The sequence below is a fragment of the Salmo trutta genome, chromosome 27 (genome assembly GCF_901001165.1).
Source record: "Salmo trutta chromosome 27, fSalTru1.1, whole genome shotgun sequence".
NCBI lineage: Eukaryota > Metazoa > Chordata > Actinopteri > Salmoniformes > Salmonidae > Salmo > Salmo trutta.
Window position 1 is genome coordinate 19817033 of NC_042983.1, and position 17422 is coordinate 19834454.

The following is a 17422-nucleotide window of genomic DNA, read 5'->3' on the forward strand; positions in this document are numbered from 1 at the left end:
TCTCAAGAAGAGGGGGGTTAAGGGTTACACTTTGGTGTGTTTGGTGTCGGTTGGTGATTTCGCTACTCCTGCCGAAGTAGAAGAACACAATTTGAAGAAAATCGGGTGACCTAGATTTTGTTCAGGTAAGAGTCGGTTGCCTCGACTCTTGTGAAAGTATTTCTTTAAAACTGTGGGGAAAGTTCTCTACTAGGTACAAATTAGCTAGAGTAGGTAATTGTAACACACTAGTAGTGACACTATTGGATACAAGCGAGGGTACTCATCGTGGGGCATAAGTGCAATACACGTATAACCTGTTTACCATTTCCATTCGATGCAAGCTTTGAAACAGGTAACGTTACAGTACAGTTTTGACGATCTTTAGTTGTCCTGCACAAATATGTCAATGAAGAGAGAGCGAGAGGCGTGTGTCTTTTCTGAAGATAATGTATGTTAAGTTATGTATTGGTCATGAATGGGACAGAAATAAGATTTTCGAGCTCGCTATCAATCAGGCCGTTTTAATTACATTGTTGCCTTTTATTTTGCAAGCTACAGTATTAGTTAACACCCCAATATCTACACAGTAACTGAAAGACAAGGTATTCTAAACTTTGCAATGCATGGAAAGAAATTGTCAGCTGCCATAACAGTAGGTTATCAGTTTCAAGTAAGGATATATTTGAAATACTTCTTTACACTTTTAATTCTAGCATATGAGGTGAAAACACCCATTGCAGAATTATGTGGTCCTTCTTTTTCCCCAAACAAAGGTAATTGCTATATGGCTTGAAACCCATTGTATTTGGCAGGTGGACCAAACACATGTATAGCTTGGGTTCTTTGGAATTCCTCCAATTGCAATTCATGCTGTACAGTTACCAGACATAATGTCTGGCTGCATGTACCCATGTGTCTGCATTGAGTTTGTTTTTGCAGGGGCTTTGTGCCTTTACATTAATATTGAAGTCTATGTCTGTCTATGGAAACCACAGGCAAATTGTTTAAAAGTTGTCCATGTTGCTGGAATGCAGTCTGGGCAGGGCTGAGTTGGCATACTGTTGTGTCGCTGGTACAGTCAGATAGTGGAGGTATAGTAACACTGGGTAAAAGTAACACCTTGGACAGCTGAAGTTTGAGTGTCCATTTATGTATAGTAGGCTGTGCTGCTATAGTGCACAAACACACATTCAAGACAGGCCCTCCTTCTAATCAATACCATGGGAGTCTAATGATGGTGGTAGGAGTTCTGCAAAGAGGTCCTGTGTTCTCTGAGTGTGTGTTGACTAGAGTGATGCTGCTCTGTCTGCTCCTGGACAGTTAATCTTCCCAGCAGCCATCATCGTGACGCATACCGTGCCATCTTTCTTCCTCTCCGTCGCCTTTCCTTTCCCTTCCCAAAACCCTAATTGTGACTATGTCCGTGTTTTTCACGCTTCATTTGGGAATCACAGCCGGAAAACAACCGTGCACTTCACTCGTTCTCCCCCTACTCTGTTCTTATTCACTAACCTCACGTGTCCCCAGTGCTCTTCCCACCTCCGTTCAGAGAAGCGTTTGGTGTAGTGCTAGGCTATGCTGCCACTCAGTCCTTCCTCTCACCACCTGTAGTTTTCTGGGTCAGAGAATAACATGCCATTTGTCTTTCATCAGGGATGGTCTTCGAAGCCAACATGCCATTGGCTCACACACGTAATGACATTTTTCTAGTGTGGTGGCTTTTGATCACTGGAAATCTGGAAAATACTGAATCTCTGCTTGATGAAGAAATCCCTTGCCAACCACATTCCCCCATACACCTCTCTCCCGTGGAACATAGATCCAGGTCTGCAGTGACATAGGTACCTATGTTATTTTAGTACAAAGACAATGAGGATACAGAAAGTGGATGCAACACTGCTCCTGATCCTCATTATTTTCCATTGGAGAGAATTACACATTGAGTGGTTTCTGCTTTTGTCTTAGTATTGCTCTGTTTTTTTTTTTAAATCTCTGTTTCTGCCTGCCAGCAGGAGTGAATATGCACAGACATGCAAACTGCCTTTGGGTGTCTGTTAAATATTTGTCACTTTTGAAACTCTTAGCTGGTGCTTTACGCAACCCTTTAATGCGTATCTTACTGAGCAGTATAGGTGATTAATTCCAGATTGTTGCGTTTAATCTACACGTTATAACACAGCAAATATATGTTAGAGGCCTTACAGTGGGTGTATTTCATGCCTCTTAGATATTTAATTTGCTTAGTAACTGTTTCACATGTCTCCATTATTCCCTTTGTCTCATCTCTGTTTGGGAGTAAGTGCCAGGGAAGCACAATGGTCTCTGTCTGGCTCTGACAATCGCCATAATGAATGGGCCTGAGGGAGGAAGGGAGATAATGCTACATTCTAATCTAGATAAAGAGAGACATAGGGGAACATAGGGGGATATTCTTCTTAGCAAACCATTTATGTGTCATATATGAAAGACCATTTATTTTGTCTTTGTATACGTCAAAGGAGCCATGGGGACCTTCCAAACTCAGACTGCCACTTTTCAGCAGGTGTTGGCTCCTATTGTAGTGCAACGCTTAAGACAATTGTAGCCATATTCATTATTTTATCAGCTAAAAGAATTGTAATTATTATGAATGCTGGGTACAGTATGAATTATGTGACCACTCCAACATGCCATTTTATTTGAGTTCAGGGCAAAATATTCTGGCTAGATATTGTGCATTTGGAGAGGTCCTAGAACTTTCAAAGAACTTGAAAAAAAGTAATGAGAAAAAGAATGATGATCTTGTGATGGCTAATTACTGCGTTACCAAATGAGGAGAGTTACAAACTTCACACGCCAGTCAGAGTTATACTTAAACTACATCTTTAATAATAAGAGCTTTGTATTAGCAATGACTTTCAATGATGCGCCATCTCTAATGAACCATTGAAAGTGACAACACAAAAGTACAAAGATCTTTTATAGCCAAGATACACCCTTCTCAACGTACATGACGACCAACAGATACATAGAATGGGTCACAAGGTTAAGATTTGTATGAAAGATACCTATAAAACATAGCAGACAGCAACTGCTGTGTCAACAGTTTTCATTGTATAGACCAGTGTCTGGTCCTCCTACTCCAAACTGGAACCGTCTCTCCCTGGTACGGTATAGAACAGAACCATTAGCTCATGTTATCTGGAATGCTCTTTAGGCTTTATTACCCAAAGACATCGTAAATCTCCTCTGTCAGTGCTATCTCATAGAGGCCCATCCTCAGTAAAACACACACACAATAGTTAACAGAATACTCTATTCTGTCGAATAATACAATACAAGCATTATAACATAATCTTGCAATTTTCCACGACAATCTTTGGTAATTATTTCCTCCAGGGGAGCGAACTGCGACATGGTTGGCCTGGTTCAAAGACTGAAGGAGAGGGGGGTGACCACCCTTATCCCCTTCACTTTTGAAAGAAGGGGGGAGAAAGTGGGTGAGAGGTTGAGGGGTATAGGGGAGGGGGATTTATTTGGTGAAGTGAATTCCATGTGCATATGCAGAGAAAGTGGAACTGTGGGCAAACTCATAGTTTGGAAGGACATACGAGATTTTAGAAGACAGGAGGGTGTGAGAATGAAATGTTTTAGTAGATGTACGTTTGTTTTGGTTAATATATTGTGTCCATGTTTCTTTCTCGTACTCTGGTTTGGTTGTGAGCAATTACAGACTGGCAGGGAAACATGAGGGTGGACCTACAGGCCTTCACGCTGTCCCTCCCATCTCGCCACCAAACTCTGTTACTGTATGCATCTACTCTCTCCCACCCTCCCTCACTCGCTCTCTCTTTATTCTCTCCTCTCTCTAGCTCCATCTATGTTGGTAGACACAGCATTGACTAAGAGTAACCTAAGCGCCTGTTTCTGGTTAGCCAATCATGATTACTTCCGAGTCCCTCTCCCCTATACACCCCAGCCCATTTATTCTCTCTTCAGTCCCCTTGTCTGTCTGCTGAGCCGGAGGGCAGGTGCGCTTCGGCTGGGCTTTTTAAAAACAGTGGATGTTGCATTATTTAGTTTTGGTCACCAAGTTTGTTTGTAATTTTGCTTTATTCATTTTGGGCTGTAAACAATCTGTCAGTCTCATTCCTAATTGTTCCATAAACATTGACCTCCCCCCCCAGCCCCTCTTATCCCTGAAACTGACATGTAGAATACTATTGTATAAGGGAGATGAGCTCCTCTTTCTTGCATACAGCACATGCTTTATGTTCCGGTTCTAAAGTACAATAGCACCTCTGGACGTCTTTTCACAAGTTTGTAGAGAATTCCTGCATGTAATTGCTTCCCCTTTCACTTTGACTCTCTCATTACATTTCTCTCTCATTCATTCAGGCAAATACTCATTCTCTCTCTCTCTCTCAGCTATGCATTTTCAGGAGTGGTTACAATCCCTTCGTACCAGTGGGGGGGTTCGAGGACCTGAAAACAAAGACTTCTGGAGCCTTGTCCCCTCTCTCCCTTTGTCGTCCTCTTTCTCCTTCTCCTCCCTCTCTCTATCCCCGTCCTCTCTGCTGGGTATAGGGGCTCTGGCCTCCTTCACTGCATACTGGCTGGTGACTCGCCCTCGGGCCATGCGCCCCCCTTGTGATCTGAATGCCCAGTCTATCCCTGTACAGGTGAGAGTATTGTGTTCTGGAAGCTTCAAGGAGCAGATGAGTGTTAGTAAGAGTAATATTTATTCAAAACAGTCATGTTTGTTGGTGTGAGTAATAGTAGTTGTATTTATCGCTGTATTTTGGATTGTAGTTATACTACTACATTATCGTTGATTACATCAAAGAGCTGAAGAGGGAGAGTTTTATGGAGTCTGTGTATTGCAGGGAGAGCCCAATTGGAGGCGTTCAGCTTTGCTCAAGGACGATGTCCTGTTGGAGTTCTACTATGATGACACCAGGACAGCCTATGACATGTTCCAGAGAGGACTGAGAGTGGCAGGTGAGCTGGCCGAACACAGTGGACTAATGAGCTAGTTAGGAGCACTGACAACTTACCAGACATGTCAGAGTGTATCTGACTAGACTGTGTTGATGCACAGGGGATGGCCCATGCCTTGGCTTCAGAAAACCTGGGGAACCTTACCAGTGGATCTCCTACACTGAGGTCTGTGGAGTGTGTATCTTTGGTCTTTGATTGTTATTACCAAGTAATTACATTATACGGTATGCTCAAGCTCTATTCATTGATTTTAATTATTGTTGCTGTATGATTGTCCTCTGTTTTAGGTGGCTGAACAGGCACAGGTGCTGGGCTCTGGGCTTTTGGGCAAAGGCTGCCAACCAAACCCTGAGCAGTTAGTTGGAATATTTGCCCAGAACAGGCCAGAGGTACAGAAGGCTACACATTCCTTCCCTGCTATTCTACGTAGTGAGATGCCACGATGTTTAATCCTAAGATTTCCCTGTCTGTTAGAGCACTGTCCTTGTAGAGACTCCACTAATGCAGTGACCAAGCATCAGCTAGGAAGGAGTCTGGTCTCTGTCTTTCTAATAGTGTTGCTCTGTCTCCCTCTGTTGGCGGCAGTGGATCATTTCAGAGCTGGCCTGCTACACCTTCTCTATGGCTGTGGTTCCCCTGTATGACACACTTGGAGAGGAGGCCATGGTGCATATCCTCAACCTGGGTAAGGCTGGAATACTCTGTTACAACATACTGTTATATATATATATATATATATATATATATATATATATATATATATAGTACCAGTCAAAAGTTGACACACCTACTCATTCCAGGGTTTTTCTTTATTTGTACTATTTTCTACATTGTAGAATAATACTGAATACATCAAAGCTATTAAATAACACATCTGGAAGGATGTAGTAACCCAAAAAAGTGTTTAACAAATCAAAATATGTTTTATATTTGAGACTTCAAAGTAGCCCCCCTTTGCCTTGATGACAACTTTGCACACTCTTGGCATTCTCTCAACCAGCGTCATGAGGTAGTCACCTGGAATGCATTTCAAGTAACAGGTGTGCCTTGTTAAAAGTTAATTTGTGGAATTTCTTTCCTTAATGCGTTTGAGCCAATCAGTTGTGTTGTGACAAGGTAAGGGGGGGGGGGTACAGAAGATAGCCCTATTTGGTAAAAGACCAAGTCCATATTATGGCAAGAACAGCTCAGATAAGAACAGAGAAATGACAGTCCATCATTACTTTAAGACATGAAGGTCAGTCAATACGGAACATTTCAAGAACTTTGAAAGTTTCTTCAAGTGCAGTCGCAAAAACCATCAAGCGCTATGATGAAACTGGCTCTCATGAGGACCGCCACAGGAAAGGAAGACCCAGAGTTACCTCTGCTGCAGAGGATTAGAGTTACCAGCCTCGTAAATCGGCAATTAACTGCACCTCAGATTGCAGCCCAAATAAATGCATCACAGAGTTCAAGTAACAGACAGATCTCAACATCAACTGTTTAGAGGAGACTGCGTGAATCAGGCTTTCCTGGTTGAATTGCTGCAAAGAAACCACTACTAAAGGCACCAATAAGAAGACTTGCTTGGGCCAAGAAACACGAGCAATGGACATTAGACCGGTGGAAATCTGTCCTTTTAGTCTGATGAGTCTAAATCGGAGATTTTCGGATCCAACCGCCGTGTCTTTGTGAGATGCAGAACAGGTGAACAGATGATCTCCACATGTGTGGATCCCCCCGTGAAGCATGGAGCAGTTGGTGTGGGGGTGCTTTGCTGTTGACACTGTCTGTGATTTATTTCGAAGTCAAGGCACACTTAACCAGCATGGCTACCACAGCATTCTGCAGCAATACGCCATCCCATCTGGTTTGCACTTAGTGGGACTACCATTTGTTTTTCAACAGGACAATAACCCAACACACCTCAAGGCTGTGTAAGGGATATTTGACCAAGAAGGAGAGTGATGGAGTGCTGCATCAGATGACCTGGCCTCCACAATCACCAAACCTCAACTAAATTGAGATGCATTGGGATGAGTAGGACCGCAGAGTGAAGGAAAAGCAGCCAACAAGTGCTCAGCTTTTTTGGAACTCCTTCAAGACGGTTGGAAAAGCATTCCAGGTGAAGCTGGTTGAGAGAATGCCGAGAGTGTGCAAAGCTGTCATCAAGGCAAAGGGCGGATACTTTGAAGAATCTCAAATATAAAATATATTTTGATTTGTTTAACACTTTTTTTTGGTTACTCTATCATTCCATATGTGTTTTAATAGTTTTGATGTCTTCACTATTATTCTACAATGTAGAAAATAGTAGAAGTAAACAAAAACCCTGGAATGAGTAAGTGTGGCCAAACTTTTGACTCGTACTATGTATATAATATACAGTTGAAGTCAGAAGTTTACATACACTTAGGCTGGAGTCATTAAAAGTCGTTTTTCAACCACTCCACAAATTTCTTGTTAACAAACTGTCGTTTTTGCAAGTTGGTTAGGACATCTACTTTGTGCATGACACAAGTCATTTTTCCAACAATTGTTTACAGACAGATTATTTCACTTATAATTCACTATCACAATTCCAGTGGGTCAGAGGTTAACAAACACTAAGTTGACTGTGCCTTTAAACAGCTCGGAAAATTCCAGAAATGTCATGGCTTTAGAAGCTTCTGATAGGCTAATTGACATAATTTGAGTCAATTGGAGGTGTACCTGTGGATATATTTCAAGGCCTACATCAACTCAGTGCCTCTTTGGTTGACATCATGGAAAAATAAAAAAAAAATCAGCCCAGACCTCAGAAAGGAAATTGTAGACCTCCACAAGTCTGGTTGATCCTTGGGAGCAATTTCCAAATGCCTGAAGGTACCACGTTCATCTGTACAAACAATAGTACGCAAGTATAAACACCATGGGACCATGCAGCCGTCATACCGCTCAGGAAGGAGACGCGTTCTGTCTCCTAGAGATGAATGAACTTTGATGCGAAAAGTGCAAATCAATCCCAGAACAACGGCAAAGGACCTTGTGAAGATGCTAGAGGAAACAGGTACAAAAGTATCTATATCCACAGTAAAACGAGTCCTATATAGACATAACCTGAAAGGCCGCTCAGCAAGGAAGAAGCCACTGCTCCAAGTCCGCCATGAAAAAGCCAGACTACGGTTTGCAACTGCACATGGGGACAAAGATCGTACTTGTTGGAGAAATGTCCTCTGGTCTGATGAAACAAAAATAGAACTGTTTGGCCATAATGACCATCGTTATGTTTGGAGGAAAAAGGGGGAGGCTTGCAAGCCGAAGAACACCATCCCAACCATGAAGACGGGGGTGGCAGCATCATGTTGTGGGTGTGCTTTGCTGGATTAGGGACTGGTGCGCTTAAGAAATTAGATGGCAGGATAATTATGTGGATATATTGAAGCAACATCTCAAGACATCTGTCAGGACGTTAAAGCTTGGTCGCAAATGGATCTTCTAAATGAACAATGACCCAAAGCCTACTTCCTAAGTTGTGGCAAAATGGCTTAAGGATAACAAAGTCAAGGTATTGGAGTGGCCATCAGAAAGCTGACCTTTCTGGGTAAGTCTCCTGACCTCAATCCAATAGACAATTTGTGGGCAGAACTGAAAAAGCGTGTGTGAGCAAGGAGGCCTACAAACCTGACTCAGTTACACCAGCTCTGTCAGGAGGAATGGGCCAAAATTCACCCAACTTATTGTGGGAAGCTTGTGGAAGGCTACCCAAATGTTTGACCCAAGTTAAACAATTTAAAGGCAATGCTACCAAATACTAACTGAGTGTATGTAAACTTCTGACCTACTGGGAATGTGATGAAAGAAATAAAAGCTGAAATAAATCATTCTCTCTACTATTATTCTGACATTTCACATTCTTAAAACAAAGCAGTGATCCTAACAGATCTAAGACAGGGAATGTTTACCAGGGTTTAATGTCAGGAATTGTGAAAAACTGAGTTTAAATGTATTTGGCTAAGGTATATGTAAACTTCCGACTTCAAGTGTGTGTGTGTGTGTGTGTGTGTGTGTGTGTGTGTGTGTATATATATATATATATATATATTACTGCTCAAAAAAATAAAGGGAACACTTAAACAACACATCCTAGATCTTAATGAAAGAAATAATCTTATTAAATACTTTTTTTTTACATAGTTGAATATGCTGACAACAAAATCACACAAAAATAATCAATGGAAATCAAATTTATCAACCCATGGAGGTCTGGATTTGGAGTCACACTCAAAATTAAAGTGGAAAATCACACTACAGGCTGATCCAACTTTGATGTAATGTCCTTAAAACAAGTCAAAATGAGGCTCAGTAGTGTGTGTGTGTGCTCCACGTGCCTGTATGACCTCCCTACAACGCCTGGGCATGCTCCTGATGAGGTGGCGGATGGTCTCCTGAGGGATCTCCTCCCAGACCTGGACTAAAGCATCCGCCAACTCCTGGACAGTCTGTGGTGCAACGTGGCGTTGGTGGATGGAGCGAGACATGATGTCCCAGATGTGCTCAATTGGATTCAGGTCTGGGGAACGGGCGGGCCAGTCCATAGCATCAATGCCTTCCTCTTGCAGGAACTGCTGACACACTCCAGCCACATGAGGTCTAGCATTGTCTTGCATTAGGAGGAACCCAGGGTCAACCGCACCAGCATATGGTCTCACAAGGGGTCTGAGGATCTCATCTCGGTACCTAATGGCAGTCAGGCTACCTCTGGCGAGCACATGGAGGGCTGTGCGGCCCCCCAAAGAAATGCCACCCCACACCATGACTGACCCACCGCCAACCGGTCATGCTGGAGGATGTTGCAGGCAGCAGAACGTTCTCCACGGCATCTCCAGACTCTCACGTCTGTCACGTGCTCAGTGTGAACCTGCTTTCATCTGTGAAGATCAAATGCCAAACGTCCTGCACGGTGTTGGGCTGTAAGCACAACCCCCACCTGTGGACGTGGGGCCCTCATACCACCCTCATGGAGTCTGTTTCTGACCGTTTGAGCAGACACGTGCACATTGGTGGCCTGCTGGAGGTCATTTTGCAGGGCTCTGGCAGTGCTCCTCCTTGCACAAAGGTGGAGGTAGCGGTCCTGCTGCTGGGTTGTTGCCCTCCTATGGCCTCCTCCACGTCTCCTGATGTACTGGCCTGTCTCCTGGTAGCGCCTCCATGCTCTGGACACTACGCTGACAGACACAGCAAACCTTCTTGCCACAGCTCGCATTGATGTGCCATCCTGGATGAGCTGCACTACCTGAGCCACTTGTGTGGGTTGTAGACTCCGTCTCATGCTACCACTAGAGTGAAAGCACCGCCAGCATTCAAAAGTGACCAAAACATCAGCCAGGAAGCATAGGAACTGAGAAGTGGTCTGTGGTCTCCACCTGCAGAACCACTCCTTTATTGGGGGTGTCTTGCTAATTGCCTATAATTTCAACCTGTTGTCTATTCCATTTGCACAACAGCATGTGAAATGTATTGTCAATCAGTGTTGCTTCCTAAGTGGACAGTTTGATTTCACAGAAGTGTGATTGACTTGGAGTTACATTGTGTTGTTTAAGTGTTCCCTTTATTTTTTTGAGCAGTATGTATATATATATTTTATTTTTTATTGGTCCACTCCTATACCAATGTCCTTTTACTCATATTCATTCTGGCTGTTTCACCTCCTAGCTGAGATCTCCCTGGTGATGTGTGACAAGGAGGAGAAGGCAGAGTCCCTTCTGGGGAATAAGGAGAAGGGTGTGACGCCTACTCTCTCCTGCCTGGTGCTCTTCAATGCCTGCAGTGATGCCATAGTGGAGAGGGGGAAGAACTGTGGAGTGGAGATTCTAGAACTCCCACAGCTCATGGTGGGAGGAGGGTAGATGTATAAAATGTAGAGAGGATGAATTGATAGAATAGATGCCTGCTTCTTTGGTTGTGATACTGGATCAACATCACGAACAAAAGATCCCATCACACACCCTTTCGCCGGGGTTAGATTAGAAGTCACCTTGAGTACCACATACATGACCGTGTGTGTGTATATTGCAGGAACTTGGACGACAGAACCTCAGAGATCCTGCGGTGAGTTTCCCTCTGGTAAATGTCGATTAGGTCACAATTACAGTTTTTGCTGCTTCCCTACTGTTTTTGATCCTGTTGTCATTCATCCGTGTCTGTTTGTTGCAGCCACCCCAACCCCAGGACCTGGCAGTCGTGTGCTTCACCAGTGGAACCACAGGTACCATGTGTTTTTATAGATCTCTGTGTGAGTCCTCAAGTACCCCCACTACCCTGCATGTTAATCATATACTTAAGCATTTACCCACGCTACTAGGAATGTGCCCATGGGGGCCCACTGACAACCTCTCATTAAGTTATGAGATAAATTCCGGTGTTACACAGAGCCGTGCAGTGATGCCCTCCTCCAAACTAAACTGTGTTCTGTTTATTTGGCCAGGAAAGCCCAAGGGAGCCATGATCACCCACGGCAACATCGCCTCCAATTCCTCCTCTGTTATTAAGATCCTGGAGGTCTGTTCTGGCTCCCACCTCTGTCTTGAATTCAGAAGTAGTTTCATGGCTAGCTCCATTTTTCTCTCTATTTGTCTCACTCCATCCCTCGTTCCATCTCTCTCACTGTTCTTCTCCCTGTAGTGTTATATAGATGATAAATGGGATGTTTAATAGCCCTTGTGAATGCGAAATAGTTTACCCATAATTGTCCTTATAAAATATACATTGCTGTTGTAAAATCTAGATTGCATATTTTAATTGGTTGTATGTCATCTCTATTATCCACTGTGTAACTTTTTTTTATGTGTCAATTATTTCCCTCCATTACAGGGGTCATTTGTAATTCAGCAAGAGGATGTGTCAATATCTTACCTTCCTCTTGCCCACATGTTTGAGAGGATGATTCAGGTAGCTCACCCTCTTTTGATTACAATAATACTTTTCTATGTCCGTCTTGGTGACTCTGCATGTCAGACAGTGCTCTAAATGCTCCTGTCTGCCTCAGGTGTCCATGCTATGTCATGGGGCCAGGGTAGGATTCTACCAGGGGGATATCTCCCTGCTCATGGATGATATTAAGACTCTGAAACCCACCTTATTCCCAGTGGTGCCTCGCCTACTCAACCGCATCTACGACAAGGTCAGCAGATTCGTGCAAATCCTATGATACTGTACCAACCATACCAATTGTTTATGTAGCCTCACTTCTAATTTTTTCTATGCTCTCTTCTGTGTGCATGCATGTCTGTGTAGATCTTAGGCTCCGTGACTTCCCCATTGCGCCGGGCAGTGCTGCACTATGCAGTGAGGAGGAAGCAGGCTGAGCTCAGCAGTGGGGTGGTACGTAACAACAGTCTGTGGGACAGGCTGGTGTTCAACAGGATTCAGGTATGTCACTGAACACATACAGTGCATTCTGAAAGTATTCAGACCCCTTCCCTTTTTCCACATTTTGGTATGTTACAGCCGTATTCTAAAATTAATTAAATATGTTTTTTTCTCATCAATCTACACACAATATCCCATAATGACAGAGCGCAAACAGGTTTTTAGAAATTTTTGCAAATATATTAAAAATAAATACCTTAAGTATTCAGACCCTTTGCTATGAGACTCAGAATTTGAGCTCAGGTGCATCCTGTTTCCATTGATCATCCTTGAGATGTTTCTACAACTTGATTGGAGTCCACCTGTGGTAAATTCAATTGATTGGACACACACCTGTCTATATAAGGTCCCACAGTGCATGTCAGAGCAAAAACCAAGCCATGAGGTCGAAGGAATTGTCCATAGAGCTTCGAGACAGGATTGTGTCGCGGCACAGATCTGGGGAAGGGTACAGAAAAGTTAATGCAGTATTGAAGGTCCCCAAGAACACAGTGGCCTCCATCATTCTTAAATGGAAGTTTGGAATCACCAATACTCTTACTAGAGCTGGCCAAACTGAGCAATCGGGGGAGAAGGGCCTTGGTCAGGGAGGTGACTAAGAACCTGATGATCACTCTGACAGAGCTCCAGAGTTCCTCTGTGGAGATGGAAGAACCTTCCAGAAGGACAACCTTCTCTGCAGCACTCCACCACTGTGGAGATGGAAGAACCTTCCAGAAGGACAACCATCTCTGCAGCACTCCAACAATCAGGTCTTTATGGTAGTGGCAGCATCATGCTGTGGGGTTGTTTTTCAGGGACTGGGAGACTAGTCAGGATCGAGAAAAAGATGAACGGAGCAAAGTACAGAGAGTCTTGATGAAAACCTGCTCCAGAGCGCTCAGGTCCTCAGGCTGGGGTGAAGGTTCACCTTCCAACAGGACAACGACCCTAAGCACACAAGCAAGACCACGCAGGAGTGGCTTCAGGACAAATTTCTGAATGTCCTTGAGTGGCCCAGCCAGAGCCCGGACTTGAACCCGATCTAACATCTCTGGAGAGACCTGAAAATAACTGTGCCCCGATGCTCCCCATCCAACGTGACAGAGCTTGAGAGGATCTGCAGAGAAGAATGGGAGAAACTCCCCAAATACAGTTGTGCCAAGATTGTAGCATCCATACCCAAGAAGACTCGATATTGTAATTGCTGCCAAATGTGCCTCAACAAAGTTGAGGCGGCAGGTTAGAGCGTTGGACTAGTAGCCGAAAGGTTGCAAGATCGAATCCCCGAGCTGACAAGGTAAAAATCTGTCGTTCTGCCCCTGAACAAGGCAGTTAACCCACTGTTCCTAGGCCGTCATTGAAAATAAGAATTTGTTCTTAACTGACTTGCCTAGTTAAATAAATAAAAAAGTACTGAGTAAAGGGTCTGAATACTTATGTAAATTATTTTTACGTTTTTTTATTTTATATATTTGCAAAAATGTCTAAACCTGTTTTTGCTTTGTTATTATGGGGTGTTGTGTATAGATTTGAGGGAAAAATCTATAATACATTTTAGAATAAGGCTGTAAGGTAACAAAATGTGGAAAAAGTCAAGGGGTCTGAATACTTTCTGAATGTACTGTTAAGTCTCCCTTTTCAGAAAACTATTTGGTTAGATGTAATTGGGATTCTCGTTGTTTCTTTTGTGTTTCAGGCTAATTTAGGAGGTAATCTGAGGTTCATCCTGACCGCCTCGGCCCCCATCTCCCCCACCGTGCTCTCCTTCCTCAGGGCCACCCTCGGCTGTCTGGTGAGAATGCCTGCCTGGAGCTCAGACTAAATGTGTGGGTTTATTTCAGATGGGAGTGTGAGGTTTAGTGATGTGGAATGTGCCTGCTGCTCTGTGCAGATCTTTGAGGGCTACGGGCAGACTGAATGCACAGCAGGCTGCACCTTCTCCATGCCAGGTGACTGGAGTGCAGGTATGGGGCTGACTCTATGACTATGGGAAACTATGTACTTCATATCTGGAGACAACTAGTCACTGATCCCAGTAGCTGCGTGTTGGTTATACTCTGGTACTGTGTGTGTGTGTGTGTGTGTCTCAGGCCATGTTGGTGCTCCATTGCCCTGTGCCATGGTGAAGTTGATTGACATTCCTGATATGAACTATTATGCCAAGAATGGAGAAGGAGAGGTGAGGTGGTAACAAAGCATCATGGTATTACCATGTTATTGTACAACATACCCAGCGAAAATGTATCCCTCTGGCTGTTGTGTATCATATGCTGTTCCTATATTAACACTGTTCCTACCTTTCTGCCGAGTTAGATCTGTATCCGTGGCCACAGTGTGTTCCGGGGATACCTGAAAGATGAGGAGAAAACAACAGAGGTCCTGGACAGTGATGGCTGGCTGCACAGTGGAGACGTGGGCCAGTGGCTACCGGTGAGCTGGGTTACAATAGAGGACAATGATCAGTAGATACTCCAGTCAGTCAAGTCATATAGATTTTTATGTGAATGTGTGTCGGTATGTTTTCCTGTTAGAATGGGACACTTCGCATCATTGACAGGAAGAAGCACATCTTCAAGCTGTCCCAGGGAGAGTACATTGCCCCTGAGAAGATTGAGAATGTCTACATGCGTTGTGTCCCTGTGCTACAGGTCTTTGTGCACGGAGACAGCCTACAGGTATATTCTGGTACTCTTATATTCACTGTCAGAGAATAGTCCCTTTTCTAAGACACAGTCATTCTCACTAACACTGTTTTATGTTCTGTGTGAATGTTCTGTTTCCAGTCTCACCTGATCGGTATTGTTGTGCCAGACCCAGAAGTGTTCATTGACTGGGTTAAGGAGAGGGGAATTGTTGGATCATATGAGGAACTCTGCCAGAATCCAGTATGTGACGTCACCCTGGTTCACTCAATATGCCATCTGCGCCTTTTACAATGTTTGCTGTTGTTGGATTGTGTCAACTCCGAAGGTACTGATTTGAAATCTTCTCTCACTACAGGATGTGAAGAAAGAAGTGTTAGAAGACATGACAGCCGTGGGGAAGGAAGCTGGGCTGAAGTCATTTGAGCAGGTGAGGAATCTTCAACATTAATACAGGCGTACATTGACTTCATATTTGTAACAAATGGTGCCATGCTATATGAAGACATAAAACATGGTGTAACAGGAAACTGAATACAACATAAAGACATGAGTCTGATCATTTACTCACTGTCAGGTGAAGGATCTGCACCTGCATCCAGAGATGTTCAGTGTTAGCAACGGTCTCCTCACCCCCACTCTGAAGACCAGACGAGTGGACATCTACAGGGTCTTCCAGGAACAGATCACAAACATGTATAGCACAACAGCCATCTAGAAGACCTCTATCCACTGTAACATGCTCACACACACTCCAATGACATTTGCAGTTGAAGTCGGAAGTTTAGACACTTAGGTTGGAGTCATTAAAACTCGTTTTTCAACCACTCCACAAATGTCTTGTTAACAAACTATAGTTTTGGCAAGTCGGTTAGGGCATCTAAGTAATTTTTCCAACAATTGTTTACAGACAGATTATTTCACTTATAATTCACTATCACAATTCCAGTGGGTCAGAAGTTTACATACACTAAGTTGACTGTGCCTTTAAACAGCTTGGATAAATCCAGAAAATTATGTCATGGCTTTAGAAGCTTCTGATAGGCTAATTGACATAATTTGAGTCAATTAGACGTGTACCTGTGGATGTATTTCAAGTCCTACCTTCAAACTCTGTGCCTCTTTGGTTGACATAGAAAAACCAAAATAAATCAGCCAAGACCTCAGAAAGGAAATTGTAGACCTCCACAAGTCTGGTTGATCCTTGGGAGCAATTTCCAAATGCCTGAAGGTACCACTTTCATCTGTACAAACAATAGTACGCAAGTATAAACACCATGGGACCATGCAGCCGTCATACCGCTCAGGAAGGAGACGCGTTCTGTCTCCTAGAGGTGAACGTACTTTGGTGAGAAAAGTGCAAATCAATCCCAGAACAACAGCAAAGGACCTTGTGAAGATGGTGGAGGAAACAGTTACAAAAGTATCTATATCCACAGTAAACTGAGTCCTATATCGACATAACCTGAAAGGCCGCTCAGCAAGGAAGAAGCTACTGCTCCAAAATCGCCATTAAAAAAGCCAGACTACGGTTTGCAACTGCACATGGGGACAAAGATCGTACTTTTTGGAGAAATGTCTTCTGGTCTGATGAAACAAAAATAGAACTGTTTGGCCATAATGACCATCGTTATGTTTGGAGGAAAAAGGGGGAGGCTTGCAAGCCGAAGAACACCATCCCAACCGTGAAGCACAGGGTGGCAGCATCATGTTGTGGGGGTGCTTTGCTGCAGGAAGGACTGGTGCACTTCACAAAATAGATGACATCATGAGGGAAGAAAATTATGTGGATATATTGAAGCAACATCTCAAGTCATCAGTCAGGAAGTTAAAGCTTGGTCGCAAATGGGTCTTTCAAATGGACAATGACCCCAAGCATACTTCCAAAGTTGTGGCAAAATAGCTTAAGGACAACAAAGTCAAGGTATTGGAGTGGCCATCACAAATCCCTGACCTCAATCCCATAGAAAATTTGTGGGCAGAACTGAAAAGCGTGTGTGAGCAAGGAGACCTACAAACCTGACTCAGTTACACCAGCTCTGTCAGGAGGAATGGGCCAAAATTCACCCAACTTATTGTGGGAAGCTTGTGGAAGGCTACCCAAAATGTTTGAACAAGTTAAACAATTTAAAGGCAATGCTAACAAATACTAATTGAGTGTATGTAAACGTCTGACCCACTGGGAATGGGAAATAAATAATTCTCTCTACTATTATTCTGACATTTCACATTCTTAAAATAAAGTGGTGATCCTAACTGACCTAAGACAGGGAATTGTTAATAGGATTAAATGTCAGGAATTGTGAAACTGAGTTTAAATGTATTTGGCTGAGGTGTATGTAAACTTCCGACTTCAACTGTACATGAACTGTCTCTGTGTTTCCTGTAACTGGACAAAGATATGCAGTTTGTTGGATCTCACTATAGTACTAAAAAATGAGCAT

General features: G+C 43.4%; 1 protein-coding gene across 3 annotated transcripts; it reads left to right on the forward strand.

Annotated features, from left to right (window-relative positions):
* The first annotated feature begins 18 nt into the window (after nt 1–18).
* LOC115164541 (long-chain-fatty-acid--CoA ligase 1) lies at nt 19–15789 on the forward strand. Of its 3 annotated transcripts, none has more exons than XM_029717139.1 (21): nt 19–334; nt 4390–4643; nt 4848–4962; nt 5063–5127; nt 5250–5351; nt 5548–5647; nt 10639–10817; nt 11002–11034; nt 11140–11191; nt 11411–11484; nt 11797–11874; nt 11972–12106; nt 12220–12354; nt 14033–14128; nt 14228–14300; nt 14427–14515; nt 14650–14766; nt 14868–15011; nt 15120–15221; nt 15337–15408; nt 15556–15789. In XM_029717139.1, exons 2-21 carry the CDS (start codon nt 4392–4394, stop codon nt 15694–15696), a joined length of 2154 nt encoding a protein of 717 aa, XP_029572999.1. In that variant the 5' UTR covers nt 19–334; nt 4390–4391; the 3' UTR covers nt 15697–15789. The 3 variants fall into 3 exon arrangements, with proteins under 3 accessions (XP_029572999.1, XP_029572998.1, XP_029573000.1); XM_029717138.1 differs by having other exon boundaries at nt 19–125; XM_029717140.1 differs by lacking the exon at nt 19–334 and adding an exon at nt 1204–1823.
* The last annotated feature ends 1633 nt before the right edge of the window (nt 15790–17422 follow it).

Coding starts and splice junctions, on each gene's coding strand:
- LOC115164541 (XM_029717139.1), top strand. CDS start 4,392: ATGCATTTTCAGGAGTGGTTACAATCCCTTCGTACCAGTGGGGGGGTT. Junction 11,035..11,139: donor AGAACCTCAGAGATCCTGCG/GTGAGTTTCCCT, acceptor TGTTTGTTGCAG/CCACCCCAACCCCAGGACCT. Junction 11,192..11,410: donor CTTCACCAGTGGAACCACAG/GTACCATGTGTT, acceptor TTATTTGGCCAG/GAAAGCCCAAGGGAGCCATG.